Raw genomic sequence first — 23,533 nt, forward strand, 5'->3', positions numbered from 1 at the left:
AATATCAGAATAATTTTGATAGCATACATTATAATCTTCCTTTGGAAGGAATAGGAGCAATTACCTAACTTTCCACAGTTAAACTGCATAACGATGCCATAAGGATAAAGTAATGCCCACAGCAAGAATACATAGTTTCCAACTACTTAAAAACAAAAAAAGCTGGTGAATAACAGAGAGAGCTAGAATTAAATAATTTATTATAAAGAAATGTTTCTTCAAAATCTGTTTCATCAACATATAGAATATTTTAATGTATTCAGAATGGGGGTAGGAAAACGTTTTACATTACTATGAAAGACAAGAATGAGATTTAGGTAATAACTTGTGGTTCTGTGCCCTAAAGAAATCTGGTTTACAAAACAGGAATGCTGATTCAACAGTGCACCAGGATGGCCAGTTGGAACTAAGCTTTACTTTCACTGCTCCAAATAAAAGGAGGAAAAATGAAATGTGAAATATACTGACTTTACAAGTTTTCCAGATGTCAAAATTGGTCTGGTTGATTCATTAATCAAGACGTTTAAAAATTCAGTTTTCTACTCCTAAGTAACCAAATGTAAATCGGTGATCAACAATGAATGAAGTAAAGGTAGAGCTCAAATTGCATCCAATTAGTTTTTGAGGAGCAAGTCCTTCTCCTGGCTGAGTCGACGAGATTTCCCTTCAAGGAACAAGTACATTTTTAACAGATTCGGGAACTCGACTTGCATAGTAGTCATAATTCCTCAGTGTGGCCAGGACGCCAGCTGAGTTCATGTGCTTCACTTCCTTGTTATACTGAAGGGCATTTCCATGGATATCGGTTAACTTGCCTATGGAAAAAACATCAATACAATGTCAATGGCTGATCGGATCATTATGGTTCTAGTTATTTCTAACAGCTTCTTGCTTCCCTATATAATAATATCCATTGAATTCTGGATAAAATAAGGAAGATAATGCATGACCACAAAGGTTAAGTATTAATTCACTTACAATTTAAGACTACAGAGGAACTTGACTAACTAAAGGCTAAATCATTATTTTTTCTGCCTGATTAAAATAATTTCACTTAGTATTTTCAATTTATACTTCTCAGTAGCAATTAATTTCTCTTTTCCTGGAGTGATTACGTTTCCTATTGGTTATACTCCATCACCCACGATTCCCGGTTTCAAAAGTGTTTTCTTCATTCTACCATTTATTAGTAACATTTTATTTGGTAAGAGTTTAAGTGAAGTATGTTCATAAAACACAACTGTGTTATATTACAGTCTCATTTAACATTCTAATGAGAATGGATCGTGATGAATTTAACTTCCTTGTCATGTAATATGCTGAGATATCGACACAATAATGTACCAGGAGAAATGATAAAATAAAAGTCAAGTGTTTAAGAGTAAATGTGGGGGCTTCCCTGGTGGTGCAGTGGTTGAGAGTTCGCCTGCCGATGCAGGGGACACGGGTTCGTGCCCCGGTCCGGGAAGATCCCACATGCCGCGGAGTGGCTGGGCCCGTGAGCCAGGGCCGTTGAGCCTGCGTGTCCGGAGCCTGTGCTCCGCAACGAGAGAGGCCACAACAGTGAGAGGCCTGCGTACCGCAAAAAAAAAAAAAAAAAAAAAGAGGAGATGTGATCTGATGTCTATTTGAATTAGAAAAATTATCTTGCTGTGTATATATCTGTAGTATTTTTGTAGGTAGATTAAAAAAATTCCAACTCTATGATCTTTAAGCGCTAGCACTGAGACATTTACCAATACAATATTGGTTCAAAAGAAACTAATGAGGATGATGATGAATATTTTACTTTTCAAGAAGAAAAACCCCTAAAAGCATTAAAGCCATAAATTAATAAGGGTTTAATTAAATGAACTGTGTGTAGATCAAGGTCCAAAAGAGAAACTGTAACTAAAGGAAAATGAATTCACTGAAAATCTACTTTCTCACCTATGAAATGCGAGGCTTAGATTGGATAACCTCTAACTTTCCTTCTATCTTTTATATCCTAAGAGTCTAGGTAAAGTAACATTACTGAAATATCATGTCCTAGCATAGTACGAAAACTGTATAAAAACTGTAATTCCCCCAAATAAAATGGACTAACCTCCCACAGCATGTAAAATGACTTCTGGAGCACAGGTATCCCACTTCTTACAACCAGGACTTGCAAATACATAAGCAGAGGCTTTGCCTTCAATCAGCTGGATAATCTGTAAGGTTAAGAGAATAATTATCCCTCAACCATGAATTAACTGAGGTACAAATAAAGAGAAACTGCTTGTTTCTATCAGTATATTTCAATTCCTCTGTCAGACTTGGGTTAAAGCCTTTAGCAGGTGTAAATGAGTATTATGAAAAAACATATAGAATACATGCATAATAATGTAGTATCTGATGGGAAAAAAAGAAGTCAAATAAGCTACAAGGAGGATATCTGAATGGTCTCTATATTCTAAGTTAGTTAAAATAAGGTTTTCTTTTTTATGCTTTCTTTTCTTCTTACAGTAAAAGCAATATATATTTGTTGTAGAAAAAATAAAGCTTTTTAATCTTGTAAAAAATTTGACCATTATTATATAAAGGATACAGAAATATCGACCAGTACAATAGTGTATAGGTTGTAATAAATCCTAACAGATATGTGATGCTGACTAGTCTAAAAGCAGTTTCATAAGTCCTTGTTTTGGTATCATATCTGTTGCTATTTCTGCTACCAAAGTATGAATTTTAAAAGAGTCATCTTGGACTTCCCTGGCGGTCCAGTGGTTAAGACTCCGTGCTTCCCCTATAGGGGTTGCGGGTTTGATCCCTGGTTGGGGAACTGAGATCCCGCAAGCTGCACAGTATGCCAATAAATAAATAAATAAAAATCAAATCAAACAGTCATCTTACTAATGCCCTGTAATATTCATACAAAACTGAGGTCACTGAGGGACTTCCCTGGTGGTCCAATGGTTAAGACTCCATGCTTCTACCGCAGGGGATGCGGGTTTGATCACTGGTCAGGGAACTAAGATCCCGCATGCCGCGTGGTATAGCCAAAAAAAAAAAATCTGAAGTCACCGATAGAAGCCGCATGACTCTCAGCAGTAACTTGCTATCAGCTTTTCGTTAGTTGCTTGACTTATTTTTTGGTTATACTATAAAGTAATTAGTGCTGTAAACTTCAGACTTCAAACATTGAGATGAAGAGGCCAGCCTGGGAGAATAAGGAGAGCCTCAGTGAACACAAGGTAACCAGCTATTCTTTTTAGGATTGCTGTATTCAATGACACGTTCAAACCATTAACCCTTGCTGCAGACTTCTGAGTAAAAGCTTTCTCTTTCTTTTAAGAAATCTGTGTCAAGTCTTATTATGTGCCAAGAACTATGCCAGGTATATTTTTTGAGGGAAGAGGGACTGTGGCTTTCGTCCGATTCTCAAAGAGGTCCTTGATGCAGAAAAGTTAAGAACTGCCCAACAAGGTCTTTGCAAGGAGAAAAGGTGGGAGCTGTGTAGGGTGGGGACTTTGCTCCTACGGGGAATGGTACCTCCTCGGGAATAAAAGAGGTAATGGCATTTTGTAGTTACAAAAGTAGGGGCAAAGAGAAATCATATTTCAGTGACTATCAGGAATATATTTTTACTTTGAAATGGTTTACATTTTTTTCAAAATACTGCTATTTTTAAACTTCCATTTTTCATCCTCTTATAAGTAAATGCTTTTAGAGGGAGATCACTTTGGAAGCTGCTGTAAAGGCTGGTTGAGGGATGATGACAGGTTTCACCCAAGGCACTGGCAGTTGAGATGGATGCGACATTAGGGAAGAATTAAGAAGATCTATAGGTAGGATCAGATTGATAGGATGTGAGGCAGGAAGGAGGCTAGGATGGCTTTCAGATGTCTGGCTAGAGCAGTTAGAAAAATGGCGGTGCCATTAAGCAGATAGGAAGTAGGGAGAGGAACACATCTGGGGGCAGGTAGAAAGAGGATGCGTTCCAACTGGGGATGCCAAATTTGAGATACCTGATGGATGTCATCATGACAACCAAGGGGCAATCAGATGAGAAGAGATCAGGGATGGAGATCAAATTGTATTCCAATTCACAATGTTCTCAGGAGGATGGGAGCCTAGGTGAATGAATGGGGTAAGTATCCAGAAAGGGGCAGGCAAGCCCATCCTGGAGTCTGTAGAAGAAAGGTCTGGGAAGTAATCCAAGAGGATCCTTGAGAAAATGAGGACTGGCAAGAGGCCTGGGGTCTTATCCAAATGGCTTATCACTGAATTCTCTTAGATAAAAAAGACTTGAACCACAACATTTAAAAAAAATTCAGGGAATTCCCTGGTGGTCCAGTGGTTAGGACTCTGCACTTCCACTGCAGGGGGCACAGGTTTGATCCCTGGTTGGGGAACCAAGATCCCACATGCCGCATGGTACGGCCAAAAAAAAAAAAAAATTCAAATGTTGCTGTAATGTGTCTTTAATGGCAAATTACAATCTTTAATCTCTTCTCCCAAACTCTTATTTCACATTTTGTAACAGTGCAGTATTTCTTTTAATAATTCAATTGCATTTCAGGGTAGATGATGGATGGATTTTGGTACCTTATTTCCTGCTCCTCCCACCCGCAGCACATCATCAGGGTTCATAGCTGCAACGCAGTCCGTAACCAACTGGCTGTTATGGGACCGGGTAGTTGTGATAATGTGTTTCCCGGCAGGCACTTCTTTCAGCTGAAACCCGAAGGCACCTAAACCTAAAACTCCCCAGATTGTTCTCCCCAACACAGCATCTGGTCCTGCCTATGTAAATGGGTGAAACAATGGCAAAGCTTGTCATCATTTGGAGAGAAAGGTTCGCCATAAATAGAACATTTAGTTATATTAGCAACATGATTTTTTAAAAATAAAAACATGATAATGTTATAAAGTACAAAAGCAGTATCATCGACAAAGAAATTTTCCTGAGAACATCAACTGATCGTTCTCGTTGTTTTGGTTAATAATTGGGTTTCAGGGAGTTCCCAGGTGGCTTAGTGGTTAGGATTCTGGGCTTTCACTGCCGTGGCCTGGGTTCTATCCCTGGTCGTGGAACTGAGATCCCACAAGCCACACAGCACGGCCAAAAAAAATAATAATAATTGGGTTCCAAAGGTACGGAAAGGAACTTCTGGTTATTCCCTGGAGTCTTCAGGAAAGGCAACATCACATACTGATTCCTGTTCCTTTCAGAATTATCCAACAATCTCATTACTGTATTTGAAAATAGCTGTTTGCAAAAGGTACATAAAGTCCCCAGGAAATGAAACACCGTGTATTGATTACTTTTCATTGTCCAAGGAACAATAAGGATCATATTACTATGGGAATAGGTAATGGTGATAATATAATAATGCTGCTATAGAGACAAAGCGAGTGCATATGCCGATACTGAAGAGCGGCCATGTATAATGGGGTCAGGGTTAAAAGATTTTACTGACAATTGGGATGGTAAGATGACAATGACAGTGCAATCCCAGAATCTGTATTTTCCTTTGCAGCACTCAAAGAACTTTCAGCCACATTGTTATAACTATACACTTCATATAGAAAAACATAACCGGTATTTCATGGAAAGTAAACCTGATGCATAAAAGATTAACACAAAGTCGTCAAAATACCACTATATCAGTAGAGTAGACATACAGACATATATTTTTACTTAATACTAAACATGTACCACCCACCATACTAAGTACTTTACATATATTATCTCATTTAATCCCCAGAACAATCCCATGAAATAGTATTATCATCCTTATTTTACAGATGAGAAAAATGAGTTTTGGAATCATTCCGTAACCTGACCAAGGACTCTAAGAAGATCATAATCAAACTCAAGCTCATCTGTGTTCAAAGCCAGTATTTTTCGGGACCTCCCTGGTGGTCCAGTGGTTGAGACTCTGCACTTTCACTGCAGGGGGCGTGGGTTCGATCCCTGGTTGGGTAACTGAGATCCCATATGCCACAGGACATGGCCAAAAATAAATAAATAAAATTTTTTTAAAAAGCCAATGTTTGTCGTCACTAAACTAGTAGACTACCTCGGTTTACTTCTCAAAATGCTTTCACATACATCATCTTATTTACCCTACAGCAGTACTCTGGGTGCTGTTATAGTGAAATATGCTTGGGCTGCAGGGTTGGATTCCCTGGGAAGCGGAGATCAACACCTGTGGAAGGGAGGGGGGTGGGCAGAGGGAGAAACCGAGCTGTGATGCAGACATGACCACAGCTTCAGCCAAGCCCATGGGGAGCTCTGGAGCCAGAATGGCTCTTCAGACTTGTACCAAACTGGGGAGAACACATCCCAAACTGGGATGAAATGCCAGGCCTTTACACCCCTCCAATCATCAGTCACTAGAAATGGACTACCTTGGGAATGGGCGTGTTACTGGCAAGGCGGTTCTTCACAGGTGAGGCGATCCCCAAAGAGCCTGAGAGCTGAAGGCTTTGTGCGGACGGCACTCCCAGCAAATGGGGCAACAGAGGAACCAAAAAACAAGCACTGGGGGCTCAGTATATGTTCAAGTGCTTCCCCTCTTCCCTCTTGAGTTTACACTATAGGAGAGGCTGGAATCGGGAAAGTACAGAGAGGCTCTGTGTGCTCGTTATGCTTCAGCTCAATTGCTGAGACTAATTTCATGTGCCCAAGAAGTCTATTTATTAATTCAGCTCTCCAGTTATTCTGAAAAAGAAAGGAAAGCATACTAAATAGAGGACATGAGCACTCTGGTCCCTAAAAACTCATATGACCTCTGTGAATGAATACGTCCGCAAAGAGGATGGGACCGTGGAATCTGGCGCCCTGATGAGGTAAATGCAATCCCATGAGGCAGCCAACTAGCCTTCCTCTGTGCTCCTGATCTCTCAGCCTCTCTTGCTGACTCTCTCCTTCAGAGTTCCCACACCAACTGTCTGGGGGTAAAAAAGGCTACCATTTTCACCTTACTGATGAGTTCAGTAAGATTCCTAATGGTTAAGGAGCTACCTCCGATATACAGACAGACTGGGTTTCTTTGCACTATTCCATGCTCTTTCCTTTGAGTGCTTCCCAGCTTCAGGATCTGTTAGAAGCAGTAATAAAGTCTGAACTGTAAAAAGTCTTCTATCTGGCTCAAGAGAGCAATGTAGAGCAGTGGCTAAGAGCTTGGACTGCAGTTTAGATACCAGACCTGCCATTGACCAACTAGGGCAAGTTACTTGTCTCAGTTTCCTCTTCTTTAAAACAGGGATAAAGGCTTCCTTAAAGGACTTTGGTGAGTATCAGAATGGGATAATGCATGTGTATCCCTCGAGTCTGTCAGTACACAGTAAGCTCTTGATAAACGTTAGCTATGATGATAATGACTTTAAATTGGACATTCAGCCTTGAAAACTACCAACAAAGCTAAGCAACTTTTCTCCTTGCTGCAACAAATTTTAAGGCATAAGCAAGAGAGAAGGAAGAGAGGAGGGAAAGAAAGTGTACAGAAGGGCACGTGGTGAAGGGACAGGTAACAAAGGAGAGAAGCAGAGCAGGAGAAAATGAGCTGGTACGTGGGACAGACAGTGACTACCGGGGTACCACAAGTTGCCTACCTCTTTTCTGCCTACCAGTGCAGCCAAAAGCCTAGCTATTTTTCTCACCTTTGCTTCACTCCTGGGTTCCCTTAACTTTTGATTTTCATTGTTCTGTGGAAAATGAATACAATTTTTCTAATCTCAGAAAGAAGTGATGGAAATGGTCAACAATTCCTAAGCACTTAGATCCTTTTTTGATAGAAAGTGCCACGCACTGCAATATTATCTATGAATTAAATGCCCCTATTTCACTTGCTTTAAAGTTTACATGACAAAGGCAAACTTGTGTCTGCGTATCATACTGTATAAATATTAGTCGTATTAAAAGAATGAATGGACTCTTAAGCAGTTCAATGTGAGACTTTCCCAGTAATGAATGCATAAATAGTTTTGCTGAATAATCGTAAGATGCACACGGTTATAAATAAAAAGTTATAATCACATAAATGATATTAAAAACAACAAACTTATCTTAGAACTAGAGATTAATCCTGCTCTCAACTCAAATTAGAGATTCAGAAGTAATAGTCCCCACTCTGGTTACTTTGTTTCTCCAAAGTTCTATCAAGGTCACACTAACGTAAATACCTTAAGTATTTTATTGCAACAATTTCCTTTAACATTTAATGTGATCTAACAGTATATTGCTGATTTGGAATTACATTAGCCTCTTACTTCTAAGGAAGACAATTTCTTGGGAGTATAGTAGAAAGTCAAAGCAGATTAGAGAGACAAAATGAGAGAAAAGAGTACAAGAACATGTTTAGTTAATGCTGACTATAATTTAGGCACTATGTAGTATTACCTGCAAAACCACATGGCTAGCCTCTTTTCTTGGTTGAAATGGTTCATTTCTTCAACGTGCTTCAAGCACCACCTGTAAATCAGGTGTCTCAATGACCAAGCTAACCAAGAGCCATATCAGTAATTCCTACACTTTTGCTTATGATTTGAATCATAAGGCATACATAACAAATATGTGCAAATCATACAGTGTGTCTGTGTACAGTCACATACATACATACACATTCCTGGTATCAACACCCCCCAGAGGACCTGATTCCATACATCTGGGGTATAACCTGGGAATCCTTACTTTGGAAAGCTCCCCCAGATGATTGCATGTGCAACCAAGCTAGAAATCATTGGATCAGATAACATTAAGAATCATATAATACCATAATTATTTATCTAATAAAATATTTTGGTATCATTTATAGTAATACCTGGTAGTTGTAATATGGCTGGTTAATAACTCCTGCTATGGCTTTTCCTTCATAAGCAATTCCAATAAGAACTGTTACATTGTCAAGAAGACCTAAAAAGAAGAAATTTGTATCAATTACATAACCTTCTCAGGTTATGACTCATCATCAGCACATCAATGGCTCCAAGTTATTTTTGCAATAAAGGTAAGGAATTTGCAATGATTCATCCATGATTAAACCTACTCTGGCAAAATACACAAATTATGAGAGATGGCCAGGGACAGAAGTAGGGACTACAGCCACTTAATTGAATTGATACACATCGTCTCATGGTCCCATTAGTAATCATCTGTAAACCAATCAAGTAAATCAGCCATAACTCTGCAGCCATCATCATCAGATTCCTCTGTGCCCCCCTCTACCACCATCCGACTCACCTCTGCCTGCTAGATCACTCTCGATTGCAGGATTACTCTCTAGATTTGCATTTCAAGCCCCTAAATTAAGATTTCTCACAGTGGGGCCAATGGACTAACAAGCAGCATTAGAATTAACTGGCTCAATTTTTTCAGTACAGATTCTCAGGCTCCTTTGCAGAGCTAGTGAATCAAAACCTCTGGAGGTCGGGGTTGAGAGCTGAATGAGCTGTTTAGGTGTTCTTACACGCACTGAAGCTGCCTAGAGCGCCCCTATTTCTCAATGGATTACAGAGACATTTTCACACGTACTACAGGATTCACTCCTCGTAGATATGTCTCATCCAAGGGCAGAGAGAGTTTTTTCTAGGAATTACGAGACAGTTTTCTTTTTTCAGCTGAGAACCAATATAAGAAAAGCTACGTTGATCTTCCTCTCAAAAATAAGAATCTAAGCTTATGCTACGCTCCTAAAACCTACCACTCTGGCTCTGAGCCTGGCACTTCTCACTTCAGCGTTGCCAACTTTATTTTAATTTGCTGCCTTCTAATTTTGCTCATCTTAGATAATTTCAGGAAGGAGAAATAGTGCACTGTGTTTCAAAACCCATCTTTAGAGGTGAGGCTGTGAAGTGAGACAGCAGTTCGCAGAGGAAGCGAGTGAGGGATGGGCATGGGATGGTGGCAGAGCAAGGCGATACAGTGACACTTTTCATCATTTTTCTACCCAATAAAGCTGGGGGTTCAGTATAGTCCCTTCGGTTACATTGGTTTAATGTTAGTTATTTTCATCTAGGGGACATTAGGATTGTGGGACTGGTGGAGTATGGGGGGGGTGGTATTTGAAGGAGATTAAATGTTTACAACTAAACATCATATATTAGTCCTACTGCTGTCAAATACAAATATAAAAGAGATACCAACCTTCCGTATATTCCTTGGTACCATCCAGAGGATCAACCCAGACCACAAGCTAAAAAAGAGGAAATGTCCAAATTGAGCATATAAAATTTAAAAAATTGATTTAAATGGATAAACTAAAACTATCTTTTTTTTTAATTTTTGAAATTATATTATGGGTGGCTTAAGCCAATGTCATCATTGTAATAATTTTTTGTAATAATTTTGTAATAATTTTTTGTAATAATTTTGTAATAATTAAAAAATAATTAAAATAATTAAAAATTAAAAATAATAATTAGAATAAAAATAATTTAAAATAATTAAAAATAATTAAAAATAAAAATAATTTAAAAATAATTAAATAATAATTAAAAATAATTAAAAATAATTAAAATAATTAAAAAATAATAGTAAAAAAGTAAAATATTAAGTAAAATATTAACACAACATTGTAAATCAACTATACTTCAATAAAAAAAATTTTGATATAAAATGGTTAACTGGTAAAAGTTTATTGTTACCTGAACACTAAACATGTGGCCATGAACATCCTGGGCTCTAGATGGTGATATAAGGAAAACTTTAAAGTGGCACCAAAAATGTTTTGTGTGGATGCTACTCATTTTTATATATAAATGTTGATTTAAGATAAATAATGACAGTCTGATTATCGTAAGGACACACGTATATGCGGCCAAGAAAAATGAATGGTTTATAAAACTGGCAGTAGCATAAAAAAGAAGTCCCCTCTTCTTAGGACTTTTAATATGATTCAGGATACGCAGCCATTAACCACTAGATGCTTGATGTAAATTTGTGAGGGCATATTTCTGACGGGAGACACCACATCTTTTTTTCTATACTGCATATCACAGAACAAAGTGCCTTACTCATAGTAAGTGCTCAACGAATGAGTGTTACATAAATTAAAACTCAAAAATTAAAGAAGTGTGATAGTTATCTGAAGTCATAGATTTAATTTAAGCAACAATCAAAAGCAAGGGGGGTAATTTTTATGGCCTTCCAAAAATATAAGGTAGCAATCCATTTCATCTCCTTCCAGCTCCAACTACCAATGAAATGTTTTACTACCAAATTTACTAAATAACAAATTAGATTTTCTCCCTAAAAGTATTTTGTTTTTTGGCCATGCCACGCGGCTTCAGGGATCTTAGTTCCCTGACCAGGGACTGAACCTAGGTCCCAGCAGTGAAAGCACCCAGTCCTAACCACTGGACTGCCAGGGAATTCCCCCAAAAGTATTTTTAATAACAGTTTTAGAGTGAAGAGGAAATCAATAGAATGAGAAAATGAACTCGAAGTGAATAGGTCAGACATCCCATATGGTTGCCAGGCACTTATATGTTGGCTCTGAAAGATTTCAAGTTCCTGGTTTCCCTTGTTTTATAACTACCAAGTTTTCATCATGATGGCAAATTTTATTTCCTTTACTACGACAAAAACTGAAGATAAATAGAAAGTTAAGTAATAACATGGATCATACGTCTTCCTCTTTGATAGCACTGTACTGTGATGGGCATGGTTGCTTCAGTATCTCCTCCCACTGACCATCTTCAATCAACTCTTGATCCACGTCTTCAGGAGGCAGATCCTAAAGCAGAGAACACAGATGATGACCGAAGCGGTTTCCTGTTTACAGAATACCGTCTGTCTCAGCAACAAGTAGAAATGCAGTATCACAGGTTTCACTAGTCCTTCCTGTTTACCATTTCTATTTAGAGCTTTTAAAGCACACTGAATAAAATTGCAAAAACAACCACATATGGCTCATCAAAGTTGATTACAAAGGATCCCAACTTCATTATCCTGAACAAGGATTAAAAAGAAAAGAATTTTTAAGTAGTATACACCTATTTACACAAGTGACTCTGCTATCAGCTATGTCTAACTCTCAAATACATGAGATGTCAATTCCTTCACCTTCACAGTGTTAGTCTTTGAATAAGTATGCAAATAAGCCTTAATTAAAAAAAAAAAACAGGAACCATAAAACCCATTTTATTCCAAAGTTCTAGAACTCCACCCATCTTATACTTTGTATGTTGAATGTCACAACAGTAACCATATCATCTATGGTCAAGAACTGACATATGTGGCCTAGAAATAAACCAAAATATTAAAAGCAGATATTTTCTGAAAGTCCAAGAAAAATGATAGTTATTTTTGTGTTAAAACACAAAAATATAATGCTTGAAATCATAAAAGTAGTGTATAAATCACTAAAGGGGCAATTACAAATCCATACAGTAAACAGGGATTTAAAAAAATATATGATAGTCTTACCTCTTCCCCTATAATTGTTAGTTTGGGGAATTTCCGTGCCAAAGAAGAGCATATGCTCATTTGAACTAATCGGTCCGCCTTGGTCTGCAGGTCTGTTGCACAGGTCTGCAACAAAGAACGCACATTTTAGCAGAACTAAGTATGAAATAAGTTGTTCTTTGATGCCTCATGCGTGATTATCTATATCCATTTAAATTACACTGTCTGTTTTAAGATTGATCAAGCTTAAATTAACATCATATGAGTCAGTTTCTTGGCTGGGTTTTTCTCATGGGATTTATAGTGGCTAAAGTTTGGAAAGGAGCTTTTAAATTACTTAGAATATTTTTTCGCCCAGTTCACAAATTCCTTTTATAAGATCTCTACGTTAATCTTTTGCTTAAGCAGGTTGACAGACAAGAAATTCACAGTTTTCAAGGCAGTTAATAATAATAAATAACTCTTTAGTTATTTAAAAGGTATTTCTTATATGGATCTTTCTATAAACTCCACTCAATCCTAATTTTAATAATTCAAGAGGTCCTCAGAATGATTCGTTATTTCTTATTTCAAAATTTTTATTTCTAAACTATAAAAAAATAAAAGTGAATGGCAGTAGTATTTACTACATAACTCACCTATGGCACTCAACTCAATCCATAACTCATATAGTCACACTTGTGAAAGACAGTGACCACTTCCTTGGTTAGCTTGCTTTCAGAGAATTAAGACATGTTGCAATTTATACATGCCTGTTTAGGTGGATTTACACATTATTTTATCTTAAATAGCAGATCTTTCGCAATACTGCGTAGTGAGATAAGGAATGACTATGAAAATCAAACTCTTTTCTGCCACAGGGAAGTTTGCTGGTTATCTCAATGTAAAGAACAATTTTGCTAGAATGTAGTGCCACAAAGGCAGAGACCTTTGTTTTATTTTCTAAAGAACTGTACCTGGCACACAGTAGGTGCTCTGTAAATATCTGTGGAATGAAACTACTTAAAATAATTGTTGAAATTGAAGATTACTTACCTATCAATCAAGTTTAGAGACCACTGCTCCAGAGAAAAAAAGACACATTGATAGCCATTCAACTCTATGAGGCAAGCTCTCCCAACTCTTCTCTAGGATAAGATATTCCCTGCTCTTTCTACCGACATAGTGCCAGATCTCACCATTCTAGATACTTTGTGTGACAAATCTGTTTTTGCCCTGTCTCTTTTAAAATGAGGTGTCAACAAGTGGATATAAAGTACTAGAAGTGTCTGACCAGTAGAGAGGACAGTGAGGTTATTATCTTTCTTTCTAACTTGAACACTATATTTCTATTACTCTTTAGCTATCGGCTACAAAGTGGTCCATCTAATATAATCACAAGAGAAAATCAATTTAAACAAAATAAATAATGCTAAGAGAAAAATATGCAAAGATATGATCCAAAATATTGGCGGTGGTGGCCTAATAGATGATTTTGTACTTTTTGCTGTTTTTCTCCACTTCCTATGTTTCATAATAGAGAAAACAATAAAAAAGGAAAGACAGTAAGATTAGTAGCCTTCTGAAAGTAGCTGTTTTACATTGTTGGCTTGTCATTGAGCATGTATGTGATCAACTAAAACCTCTTTTTCACGCAAATTTGAATCAGACTCCCCCCTTATTACTTGAACATTAATATAGGACTTTATTCCTATTGTAATATCTTGTTGAATTTGGCCCACCTTTCTCAGAGTTTGCAACTATTTTGAATACTTATTCTGCAATCCAATACAACAACTAGCCCTTCCAGCTTCATTTTATTGACATATTTGATAAGTATCCTTTCTACATCCTCCTCTTCCACAGCACTTTTGAAAAGATGCATTCAACAAATTTTTTAAACTGTATTTAAGTTAATGGCTAAAGAGAAAAAGACAGTCAGGAGCAGAGTCCTACGATCTGTCAACCAGTGACCATTTTCCAGCTTGAAAGTGAATCATGAATAAAATTATGGGGTAACATTGTTCACCTAGTTATGAGTACACCTAACAGTGGCTCAGGATGGGGGATGAGAGATATCATCTATATATTATAAATAGCTTGAATGCTTTTTGAAAATGGAAAATAAGGGACCATAACAAATTTTTTAAAAAGTTGATTCAAATCAATTTTGATTTCAAAATCAAGATACCCTATATCTATTTCCTATACTATTAAGCCCATAAATCTATCAAAAAAGGAAATGAGATTTATTTCACTAGTTCTTGTGATTTTTATTCTTAATTTTAAAAGTAGTTATGTTGAATATCCTATAATTAGTTCACAGGAACTTATTTCTAAGTTGTTTTTTACTTATATATATATAAGGTCCTTATTTTTTTATACAAATAGCCTTAAATAGATGCTTGACTAATCATAAAGGAGCATCTTAACTACATCTCTATTTCAAATCATTAAAATGTTTATCATATCCTAAAATTTTCCCACTTGGGAAAAATTACAATACAATTTTCCTTAAAGATTATGACAGGGCTTCCCTGGTGGCGCAGTGGTTGAGAGTCCGCCTGCTGATGCAGGGGACGTGGGTTCGTGCCCCGGTCCGGGAAGATCCCAAAAGCCGCTGAAAGGCTGGGCCCGTGAGCCATGGCCACTGAGCCTGCGCATCCGGAGCCTGCGCTCCGCAATGGGAGAGGCCACAACAGTGAGAGGCCCGCGTACCGCAAAAATAAAACAAAAAAATTTGTAATGTGAAATAATCATAAAATCTTGTGGAAGAAATTATATTTTAAACTAGAACACATGCACGGTGGGATTTCTTTTAAGAATCAACTAACACTATAAACTATCTTTCTGTTAATTTACCTAAGTTTTTAATTATCATACTGGAAAGAAAACCTTTGCTTTAGGTTTCTTTTCCATGCAGAAAAAACATTTTAAAGCTTTGAATATAGGGGATACTTATTTAAATGCCAGATGTTACCAAACATGTCAAGTTCAGCAAGGACTGCACGGCTTTGCATGAAGTAGATTACTTCAGGATATGAAGCTTGGTTCCAGTGCTCTGGAGCTAGACAGCGGTTAGAAGGCCCAGTCATATAAGTAAAGGTTTTGGAGGTAGGAAGTCTAGAGTCCTCTGCAGAGCAGAAATGGAGCCCATCTGAACTAAGGGTCTTGCAATCGCCATAAGGGAGCCATTGAGTATTTCAACTATTAAAGTCTGTCCAGATTATTATATCCTTTTAGCTAAACCTCAAGGGACAAAAACAGAGTTGGTATGAAATGAGACGAGACTTTCAGTACCTTCTCCACGATACCCAGGTCTCCTTCAGCAATAACACGCCTGACTATCGTTCCTGCCTTTTGAGCAATAGAATATGCTGAAGCCACCAACCGCATCAACACAGTGTGACTGGAAGCCATGACGTGCCCTAAAGGAAAATCGAGAGAAATGTTATGTTACTTTCAAAGCCAGCTGCTGGTTTCATTTACTTGAATTCAATTCAACATATTGGTATTGAGTGTTTACTTGAGACTGCTTCAATTAACTGTATAGATTCTCTAATAAACATTTACTAAGAGAGACTTGGAAAAAGACTCCATTTCAGCATTAGCTCTCCCAATAAATTCTATAGTATTCTTTTTCTCTGCAGATGGGACATTTTGAGGCATGGGGGTAACTGGCCCAGGACTATAAACATGTGAATAAGTTTTATGTATGACAAATGTAATGTACAAAAGCTGTGGACGTGCTGCAGGGGCTAAAAAATAAGGTATAATACCTGCCCTTAAGGAGCTAATATTTTGGTGGGCTGAGGGTAAAATACTGTAAGCTAATGTCTATAACATAAAACTGGTAAGTGCTGACAGAGGTATGAAGAGCATAAGGGATGTGTGTGTATGTGGGAAGTAATTAAAAAGGGGAGGGACTGCATGTGATTACATTTAGTTTCTGAAACTCAATGAATATTCCTTTAGAGATTGAATAAAATTTAATCTGCTGGTTATTGGCTACCATCCTCATCAGTAGCAAAATAAAGAGAACAAGCAGGATAACCACTGGACTGAAGACCAAGCATTTGGAAAAGTAATGAGTGTCAAGCAGCCCCTGGCCCAATAAAAACTATGAAAAAAACAGTCTTTAGGATCAAGTACTTTCCTTTTTGAAAATACAGATTCAAATCCTGCAATTTTATTGACTGCTTTGATGCTGGGATACATCACCCAGATTCCCTCTGGGGTTGAAGGACTTACTTCCCCAGCTGTTGAGAGGGCTGCCAACAGATGGTCTTTGGCTGCCACGTCTTTAGGAATTTATCTGCTGAGAAGAGTCATTTCACCTGAAACTGGTCAACAGGGGGGTGTAAAGGCCATTCCTCACTCCAGCTGGGCTGCCACCTCAATTCTGCTGGGCCTTCCTAGCTTCCAAATTCCCAGTGGGGTGGGCTGAGCCTTAGCTGGGACTGAATCATGGTCCAACTGCCCTCATCCCCCATCCTGAGCCACTGTTAGGTGTACTCATAACTAGGTGAACAATGTTACCCCATAATTTTATTCATGATTCACTTTCAAGCTGGAAAAGGGTCACTGGTTGACAGATTGCAGGACTCTGGCCCTGACTGTCTTTTTCTCTTTAGCCATTAACTTAAATACAGTTTAAAAAATTTGTTGAATGCATCTTTTCAAAAGTGCTGTGGAAGAGGAGGATGTAGAAAGGATACTTATCAAATATGTCAATAAAATGAAGCTGCAAGTCCTTAACTTCCTTATAGCAGTTCAGATTACATCCAGTTTACAGATTAAATCCAGATTACATCCAGCAGTTCAGATTACATCCACTGTACTTCCTTCTCTACTAGTTTTACACCTTCTGGCTTGTAAAACACTAACTTTTGTAAGCATGTCTCTCTGAAAGCTCATCAAAAACAGGGATTAAAGGCACAGGCACTGAAGCCTACTTCCTGTGTTCAATTCCTAGCTCTGGCACACATTAGTTGTGTGACCTTGGGAAAGCCACTTAAATTCTTTGTGCCTCGATTGGTAAAATGGAGCTAGCAATAGTATTATAACATAGAGTCATGGTAATTATTAAATCAGTCTCTGGCACAAGGTAAACACTAAATAATGCTGGCTAACCATTATTATAATGATTATTCTCATTGCTGGCTATCCTGCAGGGACATTAGGGCAGCGTTAATGGCAAAAAAAAAAAAAAAAAAAAATCCTGTAGCTTCCGCAACATTATTTTGACTCTGAGGATATAATATTACCAATATGACCCAGAATCACAGCACAGGTTCTTTTTCATAATGTTCTGGGCTTGAGGCTTGGAGTATGAAAAAGGGTTGTACAACATTTAAGGCAATCAACCTAATATCCTATCATTTAAGGAATCTTTACAGCTGTCAACATGGCTAGTTCAGAAGGACAAAAACAATAGGAATCAATGATCCATTTCTTCTCATAGCCTGGGAGAGGTATCTTGAATTCAATATAAAGGTGGTGAGCATATGAGGATTAGGTTCTTAAAATAAATGATGAAATCGGAACCCAGGGGGAGTGCAGTAGTGTCCAAGTTGAGGAGATGGAGCTGGGTGTCTGCGGAGGCCAACATGATAGGAGTGTGCAGGGCAGAGTACCAGAGAGACCTCTGGAGACCTGCTAATCAGTGCAGGCAGGTGAGGAAACTACCTGAAGGAACAGTAGGTGTGATCTTCAGAGCTCACACGGCTTGGGAGTTCATGCACCCACTAGCCAGTGGGAGACCTCATCATTCACAACACACTGGTTAGAGTAACACACATTGCGGGTGGGAATGTAAGAGGGTGCAATTACTTTGGGAAACAGTTTGGCTGACCCAGCATTCCACTCCTAGCTATTTGCCAAGAGAAAAAGAAGTGTAAGTGCTCACAAAGACTTCTTCATGAATTTTGTTTGTTTGGTTGTTTTTTTTTTTTTTTAATTTTTTGGCCACACAGCACGGCACGTGGGATCTTGGCTCCCCAGCCAGGGATCGAGCCCATGCCCTCTGCATTGGAGGCACAGATTCTTGACCACTGGGCCGCCAGGGAAGTCCCAAGACTTCTTCATGAATGTTTATAGCAGATTTATTTGTGACAGACAAAATCTGAAAACAACCCAAATGTCCCTCAACAGGTGAGTGGATAAACAAATTATATCAAATTATACACTTTAAATATTTACATTGATTGTATGATAATTATACCTCAATAAAGCTGCCAGAACCATAAAAAAAAAGAAAAATAAATAAATGGTGAGTTCCCACTCAAAATACTAAGACAATTTATCTTTTGGAACTTGACTATAACAGAGCAAATTCTGAAAAAAAGAGAAATGAGCATATATCAAAATATGATATAAAACTATAGTAATTAAAAGTTTAGTCCTGGGCAGAATTTGAGAGACAAATCAATGCAATCAAATAAATTCCAGAGATAGATCCAAATACACTAAAGGTGATAATTCAAATCATGGAGGAAAGTTAATTGTGCAAAAAACGGTGGGGACAATTGCTAATCTTTTTAAAAAGTGTTGGAATCTTTTTGCCTTCTTTATATCAATGTGTATTCCAGATCAATGCATGATTTTAAAAGTAAAGAATGAAACTATAAAAGTATGGGGATAAAACATGAGTGAAATGTTTTATAAATTTGGAAAAGCACTTTTAAACGTGACTAAAACCAAGAATCCATTATATATTGATAAATCTGAAGGCATAAAAATTAAAATGTTTATATAGCCAAAATACCATAAACAAAGCAAACAGATGAGTGACAAAATGATAACAAAAATTTGTATCACATACTAGACAAATGTGCTAATTTTGTTACATAAGGGGCTTACATATATCAATATGTAAAAGATGAATGATTCAACAGAAGAATGTGCAAGTGACGCCAATAGGCAATACTTAGAAAAATAAAAGCAAAGGCCATTAAATCGTGAAATGCTCAATTTCACTAATTATGAAAGAAATGCAATCTAAAACAATGAGAAATGATTGTTCGTATGTAAGACTGGCATAGATAAGAAAGTTTGCCCAGTGTTGGCTGGAGTGTGAGGGAAGATCCTCCTGAGCATTATTAGCGAGGATGTAAAGTGGTGAAACCGCTTTTTTGAAAATCTTATTAACAGTAAAATGTACACATCTTTTAAACTAGCAATCACATTTTCAGGGAATCTAAATAAATAAAGCAAGTCTACAACCAGAAAAGGCAGTAGGAAGAATGTCTGCTATTTTAACGAAATTTAATTTTAGGCGTAAGACAGCCTCTAAATTTGGATGCACTAAAGAACTCACCGTCTAAGTCTGCCTTGTTATTTCAACAACATATGGCCATAAAAAGACCCCGGGGCACAGGTAAACAATCAAAATGCTGACACTGAAGAATCTAGGTCCGATATCGGAATATCTGGAGAAGTACTCTGATTTGCGTAATTTTTTTTTAACATAAACCCTTTGAATCTCTTCATATCTGTGCAGAGGGGTGGAGTTAGGGGACCAATAAACTACTCAGATCTGCCTAAGGCCCTTGCGCTGCCCCGCAGGAGAGAAAATTACTTACAGTGACAAGACTGGCACCAAGTCAGACGAAAGAGACTTCAGGGGTAACCAAAAAAGCGTTACCAAGCAACAGGTCCCCCGCAGCGTCCAGTACAGCGCTTACCCTCCGCGGATAGGTCATCAGTGGATGCAGACTAAACCTACCTCAGCTACTGAGCATGCGGGAAGTTCGGCGCAGGCGCAGAACAGTTACTTTGCCACCGCCCGGTCTGATTTCAGACCCGCCGGAAAGTTCCACTTGTCCGTGTTTTCGCCAAGCTTTCCAAGCTTTCCGTAGGCTCTAGTCTCCTGAAGTCAAACCGAAAGGTGTATTAAGTAATCATTCTGGTTTCAGGTGTCTTCCAATCCACTTTGTGCTCACAGTTTACTCTTAAGATATTTGTTCGGTTAGTGATACCGCCCCGTGGCGGCAGGCGGCTACTTAACCTCGAAACCCTACGAGTCCGTGGACTGGCTTCAGGTGGTCCGCGACGCCCCTACCTCTGTTCCCCCTAAGAAAACTTTATGCAGAAGTGTGTTTGTTACTAGCGTTTATTTTTTATTTTATTTTTTTAAGCATTTATCAGATTCCTGAAAGGGTCTGTGACCCTCTCATTCGGCTACTGATTAGTCCTGGGAGATTTTTTCTCTTCCTGGTCGGATGTACCATATTAATTATTTTTGTTTGTTTTTTTGAAGCACAGGAAAAAAAAAAAAACCTAATTACGACTTTTATTGCACTGCCAAAAGTAAAAACAAACAAGCAAAACCAAAAATTGCCTGTTTATTCATTTTGGCTTTCACCATATATTTAAGGAGCACACTTCTTGTGTCTGCCTGTATTTCTGTGTCCATGTGGGAGCCGACCTGCGGTGAGAACAGCAGAGCGAAGAGGCAATGATCTTTTTTTTCAGTATTGAAAAGTAGGGCACTGTGATTAAAATATAACAACATAAAATAAGATGACAGAGTTAATAGCAAACATATCAGTTATAACAACAAATGTAAATTGTTTAAACTCATCCATTTAAAGACAGAAATTCTCTGATTAATTAGAAAGCCAAACCCACTGTTTCATCAGAGTAGAATTCAGGGTAAGAAAAATTATCAAAGGGAACAGTCTTTTTTTTTGTTAAAGGTATCCTTTATATTAATAAAACTGCTTTATTTTTAAACATTTTAAAATTAAATAAATAACCCATCACTGCATTCTCGTTGCTAAAAAAGAAAAACAATCAAAAAACCCCACAACAATCTGTCCAAGCCTTTTCTTTTCTTATTTTCCTAGTTTCATATGCTTTATTTTATTTTCACTTAAAAAAATAAATTTATTTATTTTTATTTTTGGCTGCATTGGGTCTTCGTTGCTATGCACAGGCTTTCTCTAGTTGCGGAGAGTGGGCTTCTCATTGTGGTGGCTTCTCTCATTGCCGAGCATGGGCTCTAGGCATGCGAGCTTCAGTAGTTGTGGCTTGTGGGCTCAGTAGTTGTGACACGCAGGCTCAGTAGTTGTGGCACGCAGGCTCAGTAGTTGTGGTGTACGGGTTTAGTTGCTTTGAGGCATGTGGGATCTTCCTGGACCAGGGCTCGAACCCATGTCCCCTGCATTGGCAGGCGAATTCTCAACCACTGCGCCACCAGGGAAGCCCCATTTTTTTTATTGGGTAAAAGATTCATTAAATTCTATAGTGCTATACAATTTTCAAAAATTTTGCACATGATTTCGTATAATCCCATAATAACCTTTTCCCCCTACTCCTATATTGCCCCTTCCCTTTCCGCTCTCTCTGCTGGTAAGCACTAGTTTGCTGTCTATATCTGTGTCTGCTTCTTTTCTGTTTTATTCACTAGTTCATTGTATATTTTAGATTCCACGTATAAGTGATATCATAACGGTATTTGTCTTTCTCTCTCTGACCTATTTCACTTAGCATAATGGCCTCCAAGTCCATTCATGTTGCTGCAAACGCAAAATTTCATTATTTTTTATGGCCGAGAAGTATTCCGTTGTTTATAGACATAACACATTTTATCTATTCATTTGTTGATGGACAGTTACGTTGCTTACATACCTTGACAATTTTGTAAATAATGCAGCTATGAACACTGGGGTGCATGTACCTTTTCCAGTTAGTGTTTTTGTTTTTTTCAGTTACATACCCAACAGTGGAATTGCTGGATCATATGGTTGTTTTGTTTTTAATTTTTTGAGAAACCTCCATATTGTTTTCCACAGTGGCTGCACCAATTTACATTCCCATCAACAGTGTAGGAGTGTCCAGACCTTCTTAGAGCTTCTGTCCCCAGATTGGAATTTTGCTTTATCTTTCCTGATAATGCAGAGCCATACTGCACCATCTGGTTTTGTAGGTTAGACAATTAGGAAAATTCTAAGAGCAGAATACTTACAAAATTTTTACAATGTTTTCCCCACTACTTTACAATTGTTTTAGCTTCATCTAATTCAACAGCAGTTTGTTCTTGTTTTTTAGAGACATGCCTTTACTAGATTCTTAAGAACATCAGCTTAGTTTTCATTAAAAAAAAAAATTGCTTTGGGAATTCCCTGGTGGCCCAGTGGTTAGGATTTTGTGCTTCCAATGCAGGGGGCACGGGTTCGGTCCCTGGTCAGGGAATTAAGATCCTGCATGTGGCAGGGCCCAAAATTAAAAAAAAAAAATTGGTTTCGGGGAGAGGGTGGTTAGTGAACAATTTTCACTTGTGTGCTCTTCTGTAACTCCCAAAGTTTTGTAATTAGAAAGAAACAATAATTTCTATTAAAAAAAAAAAACAACAACTCACCAGAGAGCAGTATCAACAAATGGCTGCCATTACATGGAGTTCTAGTTTGAGAAGACTTTTACTTACATAATCTCATTTGATTTTCATAATAACTGAGTTAAGTCAGACCATTTATTTTATTATGTTACAGATAAGTATAACAAAATTTACCATCCATTGGTTTTTATAATTAAATTGTATAATTACACAGCGAGTACAACTGGCATGAATAAGTTCAAGGATAAACACAACCGACTGTGAGCCCAACAGGTGGGAAGGGAAGTGTGCAGGTGTCCTAGAGAGTTGCCTTATGCTCTGATAGCTCAGTGTACCCTCAGTGCAGGTTTTAGGAGTAAACAGAGAGCACTGTTGCATTCAACAACATGTTATGTGGAGGTAGGCTGTACTTGCTAAAGCGGTGCTTCCCAGTAAGGTAGCCATTAGCCCCATGTAGTTGTTGAGCACTTGGCAAGCTGCTAGTCCAAATGGAGATGTGCTGTATGTGTAAAATACATAGCACATTTCGAAGACTTAGCATGAAGAGAAAGAATGTTAAATATCATACTTGTAATTTTTGTTAATTACCTGTTGAAGTGATAATATCTGGTTTATACTGGATTAAAGAAAATATACTTTCTAAAAAGGCAGGCCGCTGTGATTGAAATATGAGCCGTTCGCGCCTGCCCCATCTCCTTCGGCCCCTGGGTATCAGCCCCGATCCGGGATGGTTGCCGCGGGGACCCGGATGTGGCCCCGCCCCCTGCGTCTCCCCGCCCCTTCCCTGCCCCGCGCTTGCGCAGTCCTGCTGAGGCTCGCGCAGGTGCTCTGGCCTTCCT

General features: G+C 38.1%; 1 protein-coding gene across 2 annotated transcripts; it reads right to left on the minus strand.

The window, feature by feature from the left end:
* BPNT1 (3'(2'), 5'-bisphosphate nucleotidase 1) lies at nt 1-20,061 on the minus strand. 2 transcript variants are annotated; one of them, XM_082647546.1, is made up of 10 exons: nt 19,939-20,061; nt 15,656-15,783; nt 12,398-12,502; nt 11,598-11,705; nt 10,115-10,163; nt 8,793-8,884; nt 7,633-7,677; nt 4,570-4,767; nt 2,087-2,192; nt 1-815 (listed from the first exon to the last, which is right to left on the minus strand). In XM_082647546.1, the coding sequence occupies exons 2-10, from the start codon at nt 15,773-15,775 to the stop codon at nt 667-669; spliced, it is 972 nt and encodes a 323-aa protein (XP_082503672.1). In that variant the 5' UTR covers nt 15,776-15,783; nt 19,939-20,061; the 3' UTR covers nt 1-666. The 2 variants fall into 2 exon arrangements, with proteins under 2 accessions (XP_082503672.1, XP_082503673.1); XM_082647547.1 differs by lacking the exon at nt 7,633-7,677.
* Between the last annotated feature and the right edge of the window lie 3,472 nt (nt 20,062-23,533).

Source organism: Grampus griseus (genome assembly GCF_964374135.1).
Source record: "Grampus griseus genome assembly, chromosome: 1".
In the NCBI taxonomy this organism is placed as follows: domain Eukaryota; kingdom Metazoa; phylum Chordata; class Mammalia; order Artiodactyla; family Delphinidae; genus Grampus; species Grampus griseus.